General features: G+C 39.4%; 1 protein-coding gene across 1 annotated transcript; it reads right to left on the bottom strand.

Annotated features, from left to right (window-relative positions):
• Positions 1 to 3,574: 3,574 nt before the first annotated feature.
• On the bottom strand, positions 3,575 to 4,120 carry LOC102864232 (putative uncharacterized protein FLJ13224-like). The gene is given in 5 exon segments (XM_006895095.1): positions 3,575 to 3,682; positions 3,684 to 3,751; positions 3,754 to 3,775; positions 3,824 to 3,931; positions 3,989 to 4,120. Coding segments are annotated over 5 exon segments (438 nt in total).
• Positions 4,121 to 17,286: the final 13,166 nt, after the last annotated feature.

The following is a 17,286-nucleotide window of genomic DNA, read 5'->3' as shown; positions in this document are numbered from 1 at the left end:
ACTATAATTTTCCCTCTATTACAAGAGCATCATGCAAAAAAAAAAAAAAATCTTTAGTTACCAACAATTAAATCTCAAAATAGGGCAATAAATTTTATAGAAGAATAATAGCAAATAATGTAGAATTACAGAGAAAGTAATGAGGTGAGATGCCATAAACTCATTAAAGACTGAAATGGTTTGGTTGACATATAGTCACAACTATTAAATGTTGAATGAATGTTCAAGCACTGAACTACAACATATAAGTAAAGTAGTTGATTTTGTCAAGATTATTTGGTAACTTAGCAATTGCAATATTTTTGTGAAACTCACAATGACTCCAAATAGCACTATTGTATGGAAAAATGGTCAAATATTTTCCTAGCATCTTGTAATTCAACCTCCTGTGAACCAAATTTAAACTTTTATTTTTTCAAATGTTAAAAAATTCACTTGGGCTGTTTACATAGGTGAGAGTATTTTTAAGTATTCCATAAATGAGCTACTGACTACATATAAATCCAGCCACAACAACATATTTAAGCAACAAAATTAACAAAAGAATTTTGGAAGGCACCTGGTTGTTAAAAAAATAGCAAGTCAAAGTTGAAACAAAGCAATAAAAACCACTAAGGAGTTCAAATTCTCTTTAAGAGTTTTGTTGCTGTTTTTCCTACAAAAATTACTTAGATTACTCCTTGTACCCTACTTTGACCTAGAGGAAACGATGACATATGATATTCATTCAATAAGTCTTCCAGGTATATTAAAATCTAAACAATACATTCTAAATATGGTAATTTCTGTATTACTCACACATTTAAGGCTATAACATCTTTGGAATTAAAAAATATATTCTCTACATATGTATCCAAGAGAAATGCATTTATAATATAAAAATATAAAAGGTATACTTCCATATTTGTTAAGAAATCATTGAAATTTAAAAAGGATTGCTATGAGTTTCATCCCTTGAATAACATATAAAATTTTGCAATTAATTTTGGATCCTCTGTCATAATGCAAATAAACTCCCGAGACAACTCAGGACAACTTAAAAAATATTTAAAACAAGGTAAGAATTTTACCCAATTATTAAGCCTATTTACGTTTATTATCTAAAGACAAGAAAAGCATTATACCAATTAAGATGATCATTATGACTTCCAAACTTACTTCAGGTGGAATATATAAATTGTAAACTAATCAAAACAGTTTTGCCTTGAGATAAACTATAATAAACTTTATGCTGTTCGTTGATTTGTTGTTTGTAAATAATTCAACAATTATTCAGAATCTGTAACCTGTCCTACTGAAAAGTCTCACTTATTAGGACAAGGTGTCATCCCCCCTTCACCAATGTTCAAAAAAGAATTTTCATGTAAAACTATATGAATATATGCTGCAGAATCTAAAACAACACCAGATCTCAAACCCTCAAACAAATAAGGATTAATTGAAAACTTCAGAAGTGGGTTTGTACTAAAAATGTACTAGAAATTGGCTGTTGAATTAAATTAGCGTTTCGCAAGTTTCTATTTAAATCCATATTGTTGACATTACAGTGGAAGCAGTGAAACTTGTCAGCAGATGATTAAGTTTTATGGTTGATGTTCACACTTTTGTAGCTTGGGACCAATATCAAATTTCTGGGATAAACATCCTTCCTCTCTTCCCAGCTTTCTTGCATCGTTAAGCCAAGGTCCTTTGCCTGTACAGGTTATGTGTGTGCTCCGGATGAAGGTTTATCACAATTATTCTTTTCTCATTTATCAATCTAAGAAGACTTACTTCAGTATTTGTTTTCCCTGAGGGTAGAAGCATTTAGACTTTTGGATTATTATACATTCATTCCACAAGGAATAGTTGTGTATCCCCCTCGCCACTTTTTAACTTCCTAGGAATGAGTGTTACCATTTCTGGAGGAGTGGAAACAGCCGTAACAAGCAGCTGTAGAAGGGATGCATGTGCCTAGATTACTGACTTTCCACTCACTAGACCTTTGAAAAAGCGGCATTTTTCCCACGGAAATTAACAACCATTCAACTTTAACAAGCTTGAAATCTAATGGCCTAAATCAAGGGAAGGGGGAGATAGAAAAGGTTGTGGGTTAGGTAACTGTTTAAGAAGGTAGGAGGGCGTTAGCTAATGGATGTCAGAAAGGAACTTTATTAAACAACCTATTATAAATGAAAGTAAAAGAAATCTCTGCTGCCTGCAGAGGATATGAAGCTTAAAAAAATTCCAACTTTAAACAAAATTTAGGAGACAAGGGAAAAGAATACTTTTTCGCCCTGGGTGTTTACAAAACCACCTTCACTGTCACTTCAGGCCTGAATCTGGGCACAGGTGTGAGGATTTTACGGATAGAGCCTTAGCTGCGAAAAGGTGTGCATCGCAACCTACTGGTGGAAAGCACTTCACCGAGCCTGTTTCTTCCCTGATGGCTAACCTTTCTGTCTTTCGCGTCCTGCCACTCCCCCCGCAGACTCAGTCTCCAGCCAGGGACCGTTTGTTTACGTGACGTCCGCCGTAGTAAGCAGTCCCCGCCCCCGTTTCCCTCTGGCCGCCTCGTTTCCCGCGCCGCGGCGCTTCTCCCCTTAAAAGGACAATAGAGGCCTCGGGAGCGCGCGCGGCCGCCGGGCCTTCTCCCTCCCCAGTCTTCGACGCGCGCGCGCCCGCATGCAAATGAGTTCGATTCAAGAGAATCTTGTACCGGGAGCTACGCGTGCGCAGAAGGAAAGCGGAATCTACACCTTCTCGGCCAGCGGTAGCAACTGCAGAACTGCAGGAGACAATCTTTCTAGACAAGGCAGTTTGAGGAGGAGGGAGCGGCTGGAGGAGGGGGTTGGACTGTCGTGCACTCCACACTCGGAAACGTTTTTGCGAGTGAAACGCTGCTTTTAGAAAGGTGAGTGACTCTTTAACAATTACTCTGGTGCAAAACTGGTTCACGAGGCTTTGATTTCAGGGTTTATTTTTTCCTTCCTCTCTTTTCACCTCACCCACCATCCCCAGTCGTTACACACACAAACACACACACATACACAGAGGAAGTTTTGTCTTGGAGATGGCATTGCTAGGAGCCCCGCTTTCCTGATCTTCAGACCACAGTTTCTTTTGTATACATATGTTTACTGTGCATTTTAATGGGGGGGGGGAGGGTATTTGAAGCAAACTGTAAGTCTTGGGAAGGGAGGGTTGAGTGGAGCCTGGAAATAACTGAGGAGTCGCTGGAGTTGAGGGATCCACGTTGAAGGTGACAATGACTTCTTAGCCGCAGTATTCGCTGCCTAAAAGGAGTTCCATGGCTGAAAGGGCCCCAGAGAGAAACGACTTGCTGGTGATTGCGGAGCGGTCTCGGGACCGTGCATCCGCGTGGGCGCGAGCCCGGCACTGGCCGCGTTGTTGTTAAACCTCGTGCTTTAGTTGATTGCAGCTTCTTGCGCGTGTTTTGATAAGGGTGGACAATAAGCGCCATTGCCCCGAGAACTAAGTTGCCTTTTCCTTCTGAGCTGGCCGGAGCTAGGGGCTTGAAAGTGGCATTGGGGGAGGGGGGCGAGTACTGGGATTGAGTGCACGCGGCGTGGTGTTAGGTGCTCAACTCGGGAGGGATGCGGATGCGACAATGAGAGCAACACGCGGCCGCTGGAGCACAGCCTTGGCTTGCAGTGCTTGCTGTGCTCGGACCGCGCCCATGGAGCTTTTGGTGTCCGAGGTTTCTTTGGAGCCTTAAGTTTTGTTACCAATTTATTCACCTGTAGCATAGCGTGGGCGCCATGGCGAGGGCTTTCTAAGGCGACCGGCAGCGGTTTAAGATGGCCAATTAAACTAAGTTGACTTGGGCGTTGGAGGCAGTGGCGTTGTCTGCGCTGGAGGAGTGCGTGAACTCCTGAGGGCACTGCTTTTTGTGCTAAACATGACAGACCACGTGCTTCGGGGCTGCGACCTGGGTTTCAGTGGGATGTCTCTCTAAAGGTCCGGCTTATTAGCAGCAGTGAAATGCGGTTCCTGTCGGGTAGATCTGGCCGCCAGGACAATGTGATGTGCTGGTGATGGCGTCTTGCCAGTTTAAAAAGCAGAGCGAAAGTCGCCAACTCTCCACTTGCGTAGGGCGGGTGATTCCGGACTTTCTCATCTAGGACCTTGCAAAACTTTGATTAAACCGGTCTGTTGCCTAGGAGAGGACCGGAGGACAGGGCTCGTGACTTTTGGGGCTCCGGGTCTGGATCTTTTCCCGCAGTGATCGCTAGGCTCTTGCCCCTGAGAAACAATCCGACATCCCTGATGCTGCACGTAGGCAGCGCCCGGCTGGACAGAAACAAAGAGCTGCATGTGCCCGTACGGGCCCCACGGGCTCTCGGGGCGGCCGCCAGGGCCGAGGGCCGCCCGAGTTGGGGCTCTCGGAAGTGCAGGCGAGCTTCAGGAGGGGCTTTTGTCCCGCAGCCCCTCGTGGGGAAACTTTGGCTGCGCTACTTGTGAGAGGTGCCATGCTGGTGCGCGGGGAGGCGGCGTGCTTCCCTGCTCCCGGCCAGCGGATCAAGAGGTGGGAGCCTTCAGGGCCCTCGGCGCTTCATCCCTAAGCCCAGAGCTCGCTGCCTTGGCGACCGAGGACCCGGGGGAGCATGGGCCGGAGTCCTCGGCCCGTTACCCTGAGCTCAGGAGTGTGTCTGGGAGGTCTGTGGATTCGCCTTTGAAGTCGAACTGTTGCCATGTTTGAATTACGTCAGGGCAAAGCCATGAGGAGGAACAAGCCCCGGCAGCGCAGCGTGCGGGAGGCGCGGCCTGCGGGAGGCGCCGGGCCGGGCGGGAGGGCGCGGGGGCCCGTTGTTCCGGCGCAGGTGAGGGTGGCGGGGAGGGGCGCGCCTCACCTCCCTCTGCCCTCGGCGTGCCCAGCAGCCCTTGGAAGGAACTTTCTTCCCCACCGGCTGTCTGATTTACCAACACATTCTCCCGGGGAGCATTTCTGTTTGTTGTCTTAGAGTCTCCGCCGTCACCGCGTGCTGGAAGGGAAAGCGCAGTTTGGGGGGGACCTGAGGGCTGTGGCCGCACCGGTGGGGGTCTTTTGGCCGCTTTCGGAGAAACCAGCGAGTGCGTCGAGCCCCTCTCGGGCCCCCTGCGCCGCCCCACCCCCGCTCTTGTCTGCAAGTCCTGGAAACCATCCCCGACAACACCAGAAAACCTCCGTGGGGAAGTTTCGGGGCTCCCGCTGTCGCTTGGAAGGGAAGTGAGGACTGTGGCTGGATGGTGCGTGCTGCTGTTTTCTTTGTGTGTGTTTGTGTGTGGGAGGGGGCCCTGGGAGGGGCTGGGTGTCTTGGGTGGGGGTGTCGGTTTCTGGTACAGCAGGGGAGTGCAGTTGGTTCTGGGAACTATGGCCCTTGTCGCTCCCTTTGTTTTTATTTTTTTCTCTCTGCCATCTAATAGACCTTAGATTACTACACTGCAGGCTTTCGGAAGATTAGGACTTACTACTTAGCTAAACATGGACCCTGTCCAAGACAGCTTTACCCCAGCAGTATTTCTCTTCCGAATCCTTCCGTTGTCCTAAGGAAGGTTAAGAAAAGATCTTTTTTCCTAATAATTTAAGAAATTAAATTTGACCTTGTCATTAAAAGTACATAGAAAGCACCTGTTTGTGAACTAGAGTTTACCAGACGTACTAAACCTTTTATGTCGAAAACCTGAACATCTTAGGTTTAGGTATGGGAGTTTGGCTCTGGTGGCCTTATACATATTTATATGATGTTTTGAAGGTGGGTGGGTGTGTGGGTTCAAAGATGTGCCTCAATCAGTGTTGGTGTTTATTCCTTGTGCTATCTTCGGATGACCTTGAAGACATTAGGTAGTCTTTAGGGAGTTGGGCCTTTCTGAGATTTTAAATGGGGCTTGGGGAGGAAGCAGCTTCAGTGGGATGACACTGGGAATGGGCTAGCTGACCCTGATTTCTTCTTTCTAGTTCCTGTGGACTGAGTTGTCTCAGATATTTCTCCTAAACATTATTTTCAAGCTAACTTTTTTTCCTCTCTCCCAAGTGGCCCTAGGCATAGCACAGAAATTACCCTGGTTTGACACATGGATGCTTCTTTGGTATTTGGGGTTTGCGTCTAGTCTAGACATCGGATAAGCAGACCATATCTATTGCCTGTTTCCTGATTTCTCTTACATTTGAATGATGAATCTAAAGGCAGTTCTGGAAAATAACTTCTATCTGTAAATGCCTCTCCCGCACCCACATTAAAAAAAAAAAAAATCTATACATGTTGAAATCCACGTTTTACTTCCCTCTCATTACTATGAAATAAACATACTTTACCCAAATTTTGGTTGCTCAAGTTGCAAATACGGAAAGGCAACTGATAATAAGAATACATTTCTGAAGTGGATATGTCAAGAAAATGAACTTTGCATTGAGTAAATTTATAACTTTCCTTTTGACAATTATTTCTCAGGGACCTGGATTTTAAGTGCATATGAGGTGCCTTGCAAATACTTAAATTGGGATTCTTTTAAAATGAGAATGTTTTAGTTGATTTAGGAGTACAATTTCTGCTTTCTGGGAAATTTCAAATACAACCTATAGCCCTTAATGCTTTTTAATAGTTGCAGTGATATATACAACTGAGATTTCATTTCATAAATTGAGGGTGGTTAGGCAAAAACAAGATGTCTACTCTCCGTTACTTTTGTGGGAGGTTGGAGATGAAACGTTTAATTGGTAGTATATTCTAGAATGTTGGTGGACAGTAAGCCTCAGGGTTGCACATAATCTTAATTATGTAGATCTGGAACCTGGGTGGTCATTTTTTCCCCCAGGGTGTAAATCAGGCCCCAGAAAAACCTGGTTCATGAGGACCACACTCTGGCAGGACTGATTGATGTCACAAAAGCAATATGGTCACAGTTAAATGTACAACAAAAGTTTCTCGCAAGAGAAAGCTTAAGCTTATTTGAAACATAAACTTTTATATTCACCATGCCACATAGATAGTAGGTTGCTTAAAACAAAAGGTGAAATTTCTCTTTTTTCCCCTTCAAGATATACTAGGAAGAAATTGTGTTTGAGAAAGAAGAAAACATTTGTTGAGTCATTGGACAGTCTCAGGGTAAAGAATATCTAGGTTATAAAATGTGATCATCTTAGATAAGTTACATAATTTCAGTCTTCCTCATCTGTAAAATCCTAATAGGCCTGTCTTATAAATAAGCAGGGAAGATACTTGGTTAAATATTATTTTTTGCTATTTTCCACAACTTTGTAGACATTTTATGGAAGTCAAAACTTCTGCCTGGGTTACTTGTCTGAAATGTTGAACATAAAGGAGTATCTTTGGTCCCCTCCCCCACCTTCAGAAACTGGTTCTGGGAAGATCTAGGCCTCTGCTTGCCTTTCCAATTTTCATTCCACCATTTTACAGTAAAAAGTCCTGTGAAGACCTTCTAGAAAATGCCATCTCCTCATTTCTTGTGTTCAAGAGATTGTTCTAGATCTCCTTTACCTAGTTTTGGTTATAAGGTGAAACTTTTTTTCTCTTGTTTTTGGGTGCACAAGTTTCTATTTTGCAACTAAGGGGTTTTTTGCATTATGAAAATCTTGAAATGCAACTAGTTCAAAGAAAGGAGTTTGTTTTTGAGATAGAGTTTCTTTTGCCTTAGAAATACAGAAAAGACATTGGCACATTTGTTATTAAATATTAAGCTTGAAAGTGACAAACTAAATTGATTTTTAGCTTTGTGTTTAGTTATTTACTTATAAGCTTAATTTAGTTTTAATGTTTCCTTTATTTGGTTAATGTTAATATTTGATGTTAATATTTGTGATGATTAAGTAGCTCATTTTGAGACTCCTCTCTCCTGCCTCCCCCTTTTAATTTTCCCTTTTCTCTAAACTCTTGGTTAAAATAGAGAAGAAATATTTTTAAAAGCAATTGTTAAGAAAACATTAATTGCTCATCTTCTCTAGTTAAAAGAACCCCCACTCAGTTTATGTTTCCTAGAAAATCCTTAAACTTTACAAAGATATGGTAGATCAAATGGTAAAATTAAAACAGCCCCTTTCAAAAATTTCTGTTAAAAATTCTTAAATAAACATCTTTAATGTGGACACTATTTCCTATTTTATGTACTTAAATATGCTAGTCAGTTTTTAGAACTACCTAGTTCAGGTAGTTAACAAATGCCTTTTGATTTCTGTGTAGTATATACAGGTCAGCAGCTGGTCACATGATAAGACTTAGTCCCTGTCTCATAACAGTTTACTACCAAGTAGAGATATGTTAAATTCTATGCGCTTAATGTTTTTTAAAAGTCTGTAAAAAAGAAATAATTCTTGTCAAATTGCAGATCATGACAATGGAGGGGAAACTGTCTCAGAAATAACAGCCTTAGTAGAAATGTGCCTAATTATTAAAATAATTTTAACACTTCAGGAATATCAGAATTCCAGGTTGAGAACACTTGGCAGGCAAGACCAGATTGTGGAAGACTTTACGTTCCTCGCTAAAGAATTTAGATATTATCCTGATGCCAGTGTTACCTTGGATGAGATGATTAATATTTGCATTTAGGACACTGTCTCCTGCTTGCAGGCCACAGCAGGTGAGTGATGAAGCTCTAATAGGAGTTAAACATAATAAAGAGGGACAAGTAGAGTGGGTAAGGAGGGATTTGTGAACCAGATACATGAAGGAAGCAGTTGAATGGGACCTCTCAAGACGTATTGGACAGAGTAGGAGGTGATGGAGAAACCAAGAAGGAAGGAGTCAGATTCTTGGACAATTGTATGAATAGTAATCATGACTGGTAATTGTAGGAGGATCAAGTTTAGAGAGGAACATTATTGTACTTAGCTAAGTACCTTTAAAGGGTAAGATGATTTCCTCATCCATTAGCTGTATTGATCCATAGAAAAGGGGAGATACTAGACCAAGACCTGAATATTGAAGAATTGACAATGAGGAGAGTGTTGTTAAAATCCCAAGAGCTGTACTTAATGTGCCTTCGAGTCGCTTGCAACTGCAAGACTTGTGCATGGAAAGAACCATCAGAGCCTACCATATGATAGTCATTGTGTTGGTACTTTATTCAGAAAAGGTGGGATTTATCCCTGTGCTTTGAGACTATAGAGTTAAGGCATTTCCCTGAGGTTTGGATAAGACCAGATGTGTACTATACATTACATCCCTTCTGTTAGCATACCTGTCAAGCTTGGAAATGGGAGAACAGCTTCACATAAAGGAAATGGCCTAGTTTCATGATCTTTAAAATCTCCCTGAAAAGGCTAAATTCCTCCTTTCTCACATAGCAGGGCTTTTTAAAAACATCCTTCAGAAATCTTAGCCTTCTACCTGTAGTTTTATTTGTTAAGTCTGTCCATAACTAGATAAGCTTTGTTTTTCACTGTATAGGTCTTTAGAAATTAAAGGAAACAAATGATAACACATGTAACTACTAGGTTTTTTTACTCTTGCTTGGAAGCATCCCTGAAAAGTAGAAGTGAAATTACACCCTAATATTACAGAGGGGCAAATAAAAGAAGAAGTTGGCTTATTACAAAGTACTATTTTCACCAGCTGACTTTTCTATTTACTGATAATCATCCCTTAAAATAAAATAATACTATCTTGCCACCTCACTGGAATTTCACCTAGTCTAAAACAGGAGAACAAGTCAGTGCTTTTTACACACTTCCAAAAATCCAGAGATCTGGATTTATGGGGTTTTGTTTTGTTTTTTTAAATCTGCTTTCAGTAGAAAATTTCATTTCTAAGTTTGACCCCTTTCCTGTGAGATGAGTTCTAGGCTCTTCTGCCAAATACACTTTCCTTCGGCAGGTACAGTTAAAAGTATTTTACCATATAATTTTGGAAACTGGTATATTTGGAGAACCTGTTGGCAAACAATTGGGGTTCATACCTTTCTCAGTTTCCCTCCAGACAAGTTTAAATTTGCCCTCTAAAAGGGAATAAGTAGATTCAGAACCTTTGATGCTGGGATGTAGGCTGATAGTTACAAGTAGATGAGGGGAAATAATAAGTATTTAATTGCTCCATAACTTTTCTTTGTTGTTGATGAAACATATCTCAGTGTTGGGGAACACTGCAACCAAGTGGCCTAGCAGTAAGAGAACACAATACACTTGGTCCTGTTTACTTTTTGTGGAGAGTGTTGCTACAATTACACTTTTAGTGTGTTTACTGAATCCTGAACTTAGGTGATTAAAGATAGCATAACGTTGACTAAAATTCTTTCAGAAGTGGCAGTACACATTACAGCAATTCAGGGATTCCTGTTGCTTGTGATAGTGTTTGGGTTTTCATCTTTTCCCATCATTCTGTCATCATCCTTTAGAGTTCAGCTATAAAGAAAGGATTCTCCTCCACTTCAAAGTTGCTTTTGGTTTCTTGTCCCTTTTGTCTTTGTTCACCACGGCTTCCTTCCACTTTACAAATCCTTTGCTTGTCTCTTTGCAGTTTCCTTCTCATTCTTCTGTGTCTGTTGTTATTTTATTAGCATATTTGTATCTAGTCTTCCCAGCAAATTGTATTTCCTAATGTATATCTTAGGATCTATATCTCTTTGAGTAGGTTATTCAAGTTCTTTGGACTTTTTCTGACTCCTCTCTTGCTAAGGGAAGAGATGATAAAAACAAGTGTTATTTGGGCTAATAATGCTCTTAGTTTAGTTTTTAAGTCCCAATAGCAGTGTGAAGGTAATCTTTTAAACTACTAAAGTATGTTTATCTGAAGATCTTACTCTAAAAACATGATGAGATTAAGTAATAACTTGTAAAATGTTTTTATTTCAGAAAACAAGATCTATTAGTCGTACTTCCTTTTCTGCACAATTAGAGACTCGTGCTGCGTTCATTTTAAGGGCTGAGGCTGTTCGATTTAACCAGTGTGGACATCATGAACATTTAGGTTGCTTTCATTATGTATGTTTTTTAAAAGGTCTGTGTTAGCTGCTGGCAGGTAGAGTTCTATTCCTGACAATTTCATGTACAACTGAAAGAAATGTTGATCTTCATAAATGTTGTCATGTCCTGCAACCCACTATATTTTTAGTGTCTTCTGCCCTAGGACACTTTGCTTCCAGCACTGTATTGGACAATGTACTAAAATGATTTCTAGAGATAATTTTTGAAACTAGATTGCCAGATCTATCGTCTTAATTTGAATTTGCCTGGAAGCTTTCTTGAAACTTTCCCACCATGGATGATTCTGTAGTCATGTAGCTAATTATAGTAATGTGCAAGCTTCCATACAGTGGCTGGCCAATTGACAGATGGGTGGTGGTTTAAAAGCTTAGATCAGTTGAGTGGACAAAAAGTGATGATTTTAAAACCTGTAAGATTTTATGAGGTTGCTATCCTAATTTATGCCCATCAGAAGTTCAGTTCCCAAGCCCCTGTGGAAAATTGAGATGTCAACTCATAACTACTGTCAACACAGTGAACCTTTCCATTCATCCTCTATCTAATCCATCTAGTGGTGTTTTGCATTTTGGAAAGTATTTTGAATACAAGAAAACCTTCACTACTCAGAAGAAGAAATTAGAAAGTAGATTTGGGTAAGTTACTATCTTTAGTCACTCTCCAATTAGGATAGAGCTGAGTTCAGATCTGTTATTCGTGACTTCTCAGGCACAATGGCAGTAGCAACAAAGTGATCCTAACATGTTAAATTTATTGTAATAAGGCTCTCCATTTTTCTAAATGTTAATGACTTTGTAAGATTTAAGACAGTAATATATCCAAATGAATATTCTTTATATTTTATAGTCTTGCTATATCATATTTTAAAAAGCACTGCAATTCATAGTATTTTTATTTGAATGTTCTTACTGTTTAATGGCTAAAATGTTAAGTCATGTTGTTAAAATTTATAAGGGGTCATTTTCATAATGAACATTATTAGAAAATTTTAATACCATTCTAATAATTTTTGACATTTGCTTTTGCTATGAAAAATTATTTTCCCTATTTGCATTATATTCTATTCAGTAATATATTCTGTGTATAGAATTAATTATAAAACTAGATGTGAAAACCAAAAATCTCCTAAAAACCTAGATGTGACACCAACTCTTTGATTTCATAATCTTTTAAGATTAAATTAAAACTGACATTTCAGTATTTCTGATGTATAGTGGTACCTCTGCTCCTAGGTTTTCCAGATTTATATGAAATTTGTCTTTTTAAAGAAACTGATAACCAAAAGTAACATTTAGAAGTAATCAGTATACAGTAATTATATTAAAAAATTTTGCCTTTCCAGAGTTTTTTTGCTGGTTTATCGATTAGCTTTAATTTTTGAGAGACTCAGTTAAATTAGACAACTATGGTTTTTAGTGTCGTTGATTTGTTTTTAACTGAGAAAGTATTTAAGATATTTGTAGGTATTTCGCTGACAATGGCAGAACAAATAATATCAGTGAAAGTGCTTTATAAAAAATGTAAGTTGCTGTACAAGGGATAGCTTTAAGGGAAATTTATTTGGTACCTACTGTCTGCCTGACACTTTCCTAGATGCTGAGATTACAGTTTAACAACAGACAATAATTTCTTACCCAGTTCTTTTTATTTTTCTTAAAAAAAAAATAAGGCTTACTAAGATCCAATTCATAGGCTGTGAAATTCAGTCTTTTACTTAACACTAGTTAAGTAGTGTTTAATAAATTCTTAGAGTTGGACAACTATCACCACTGTCAGACTTTAGAAGATAAATGACAGCATTTTATGCTCTTCCTAATTTTTGCTTTATTTCAAAGTATTTATTTTCTTCAACTTTCCCTAAACACCTGCTTAGGATGAGAAAATATGGGGTCAGATCTCACTTAAAGGCAGATAAGCATTAGTTTCATTGTATATTAAAGCACAGTGTTGTGTTAGGTGACATCTATGAGAATAGATGTTTGAAAAAGTCTCATAGTTTAATATCTAGATGTGCCATTTGAACAAATAAAATGAGTTAATTGTAGGGATCATTAAGTACTGCACAGATGTGGCAATATTCTGTGAATGGAAATGATGGGTTATTTGTAACAATTGAAATCTCAGTTTAAAATTTAAGTTTGCCCCACCCACTACCAACTCCTCAAGTATATAATATAGTTTAGTTTCAGAAGCCGTTTTGTGCCCTTGATTTTTCTCTAGAGATTAAGTGTGGGGGTTTTTTGGTTGATATGATTGCTTGGAGTTTTTTTTTTTAATTTTACATGAACAGGCCTATAGATTTTGTGAAGATACAGGCCTCTAGAGTTTGTTAAACTGAGGGTTCCCCAAAGCATAAAATAGTTAAACACCAATCACTGCTTAACTGGGTTGCTGTAAACAAAGCCCAAAATGAAACCCCTGTGTATTCGCTGCAGATTCCCAGGTGCCTCTCAAGTATGGGGATAAGTTTAGAAAAGGTTTAATAGGTCTATTAAGTAGTCATCCGTTAGAATGTTCATCCTCTCTTTGTATGTTGAGTGTCTGCTGTCCTCACTGAATTTATTTTTAGGAACTGCCTAGAAGAGAGAGTCAGTTCTGGGATTTAGAGCGCACTTCAGTTTAGGAGTAGAACCCTGCTGACACAGGGGTTAAAGTACTCAGCTGCTAACCAGAATTTCAGTGGTTCTAACTCACTCCTGGGCAAGATGTGGCAGTCTGCATGTGGAATGATTTATAGACTTGGAAACCAAAGTGGGGCAGTTCTTCTCTCTCTCTTAGTCATTGGAGAATCTACTTGATGACTATGGATTAGGTTTGAATTTGGGGGTATTTTTTGGTTGTCATTATGTACCATCTATTTGGCACTGACTCATAACCAATGGATTTTCATAGGCAGTTAATCATATGGGAGGAGATTGACTGTCATTTCTCTAAGGAGCAGCTGGTGACGTTGATCCATGTGGCTCTCATGGAGCAGTGCAACTCCTTACCACTAAGCCTCTGGAGCTCCCTCTTTAGTCTATTAGACAAAATTTCAACTGTATGATAGTAAAGTCACAGAGATATTTGCAAGAAGGATTATGAACCATAAGGCAGTATAGTTTTGTGTTCCCTGTTTAAGGAGAATGTTTTTAAACTGAAGAACGTAGTATTTTACAGGGGTTGTTAAGTTTTGTGGAGCACTTTATCAGCAACAAAAAACTCCCCTCACATTACAAATGAGTACTTGATTTAGTATTGATTTCAGGGGCAGCCTCAGCATTTAGGTATGGTCATAGCATTCCATAACAACCTGCAAGCATCACTGCTACAAACTGTGGTTTCCTAGTCAGATTTCCTCCTCAATGAAGATCATTTTTATTTACCTTTCAGACATTATCTGTATAGTTTTGATGATAAGTTTATTTGGGGAGAGGGAGGATCTGGTGAGGGAGAGAGAGGAATCTTGTAATAGGATTTGATCTGTGTATTACTGGAATGAACTGGCATTTCTTGCTGTACTTCTTTTGTCTTTGCTGAATAAAAAGGCTGAAATTTCCTAAAGCTTGTTGATGAAGCGAGAGACTGTAGAGGGGAACTGTGCATTTTTACCTTCTTGTTGGTAATGTAGAGTATTGGAGAGTATGGGAAAAACGAAAGGTAAGTGTGAGGATAACAGTTAAATTTTTGCCTTTAAAATAGTAATAGACAAATTAATGCAGTAACTTCTCTTTTTTTCCCTTCCTTCTATAATGATGTGCCATTTGATGTGTTTTTTCCAAAATGACACCAATAGTCCATTTCTTTCTCTTTCATGGGGGTTTTGTTTGCTTAAATCTTCACTATCCATGCTTTCCTTACTATATATGATTCCATGGTAATTTTTCTCTTCAGGAAAAAAAGTTCTCACACAGTGCACTGACATCAACAATCAACTCAGAATATTTTTGCTTTAACCGCTCTTTTAACACTAAGATAACTTTGTACTAAATGTAATTACTGAAGTACATCGGTGGCCTTCGGCCCTTGCTCTCTCCCCTTTTTTGCTTACCTCTCTTGACACAAGCATTGATAATGAGTACTTGATTCAGAATTGCTACTATTGAAAAGGAAGTTATCATTGTTTACCTGGTTATTTGCTAATAAAAATATATTCTTTTTTTTTTTAAAATTTTATTTTTTTTTGTGTGAGTGTACTGTCAAATCAGATCTGACTGGTACAGGAGGAGATTACCCCTCCTTCCCCGGCAGAGCAACTGGTGGATTCGAACCGTGCACCTCTGGGATTGTAGTTGCAGCTTCTTGCCACTAGGCCACCAGAGCTCCCCTAAAAATATATTCTTAAAAATTATAAAACTTTTTTATATTTTTGAATTGTCACTTCAAACACCAAAACAAAAAAATAATCCCATCTGGATAGCTGTATGGTTAGTTCTCTGAATCACTTTCAGTAATACGCTGGAACACTAACCAGAATTGGAATGGGATCAGGTAAGAGTTAATCCAAAGACAAATGCCAGAGTTTTTATTTTACTCAGAGATAAAAATTTATTTATGAACCAGTTTTAAAAGAATGATGTTCTATGATGATAGCTCCTAAAACTATGGGAACAAAGCTAATAAGTTAATTCATTTTACTTTTTTATACTTTATATGAAGCATGGGCATTCCTTCCCACTCTGACCTTGTCCTTGGGGATCATCACCTTTTTATCACCTCTCATAGTTCAAGTGTTCTGGTAGAGTTTGCTCCTCTTTTGGATATTCTAAATTATTTCTCCCAAGGTGTTATTTTTGTTTTTACTTTTAACTTTTTTAAGGTAAGGATGGGGACATTCAAATCTCAGTTTATATTTTCCTCTGTTTCTTGGACATCTACTTCCCTCTATTATTAATACTCACAGTGAAAGAGTCTTCTAGAAGAGTTCCAAAATCTGAGTAATAGGGAAGTAGGCAGCATGAGCTCATTTTTAGTTGGTCAGAAACAAGCTTTACAGCTATTTTTCGTAAATTTTCACTCTGGATTTTTGTGAAATTTACATTTTCTTTTCAGCAGTTTCAAGTTCGGGTGGAATTTGCCTGCTTGGAATTTCCCACTTAGCACAGAAGAAATCCCCTCTTGGGTTTGATAGAGCTTGAGCTACTTGTATACTTAGTAGTTGGTGGTCATAATTAAATGTCTCACAATCTGCCTTACTGCTTGCTGAAACTGAGGAGGACCTGAAGCACTTGCTGCCGAAGGTCAAGGACTTGGAACCTTCAATATGGATTGAGGCTCAGTATCAAGAAGACAAAGATTCTCACCACTGGACCACTTGGCAGCATGATGATAGATGGGGAAGAGAATGAGATTGTTCACAGCTTTTGTTTGCTTGGCTCCAAGGAAAACACTCTTGGCACCAGCAGCCAGGAAATTAAAAGACGTATTATGATGGGAAAGTCTGCTGTTAGAGACCTCTCCAAAGTACTGAACAACAGTGGTGTCACTCTGGAAACTAAGGTGCACCTGATACATCCCATGGCCTTTGCAGTCACTTGTTATGCACCAGAGAGTTGGGCAGTGACTAGTGAGGATAGAAGAAGAATTGATGCCTTTGAGCTGTGGTGTTGGAGAAGAGTTGGATGTACCATGCACTGTTAAGAAAATGAACAGGATCATTCTGCAGAGGGTTAAATCAGGCTGCTCCTTGGAGGAAAAGATTCCGAAGCTTTGTCTGACTTACTGTGAACATATTGCAAGGAAGGACCAGTCCTTGGAGAAGGGCATCATGCTTGGGAGGGTAGAGGGACAGCACAGGAGAGGAAGACCTTCTGTGAGGTGGATTGATTCAGTGACTGGGGTAATGTGGGTAGATGTGTCAGAGACAGAATTTCACAGGACAGAGCAGGTTTTAGGGCTGTTGTGTATAGGGTCACTGAGATGCAGGTGACTTGACAACACATAACAACACAACCTCTTTAGAGGGGAATCATATTAATGCAGAGATGCATAATAAGAAGATGTACCTTTACCTGAATTTTAACATGTATCTTTATGTGTGATATTTATTTTTTTCAGGATTATGGAGCAAGTTTTGAGGTACTTTTTGTTTAAAATCTTGATTTTTAAAACACATTCTTAATCTATTTTCAGAGACTGCTATCTCAAGAGTATAGGGGGAGGTAATTGAGGTCTTCTCAAATAACTGATCTATTATGCTTTATAGCCAATCTTGTGATAATGTGAAGAATGGAAGGAGATACAAGAGTAGGTATTTCCAGATCCTGCTTGTTCAGCCTTGGTCAAGTAATACTATTATGTTGCTTCAGGGCAGAGGGGAACAACTCTCTTTAATGATTTCTTGTTCTAACCCTTAACAAAGCTGTGTCAATTCCGTTGGCTTTACAGACTAT

Source organism: Elephantulus edwardii, unplaced genomic scaffold (genome assembly GCF_000299155.1).
Source record: "Elephantulus edwardii isolate Elephantulus edwardi_28Jun2011 unplaced genomic scaffold, EleEdw1.0 scaffold00157, whole genome shotgun sequence".
Taxonomy (NCBI): domain Eukaryota; kingdom Metazoa; phylum Chordata; class Mammalia; order Macroscelidea; family Macroscelididae; genus Elephantulus; species Elephantulus edwardii.
This window is presented reverse-complemented; position numbering and strand designations above follow the sequence as displayed.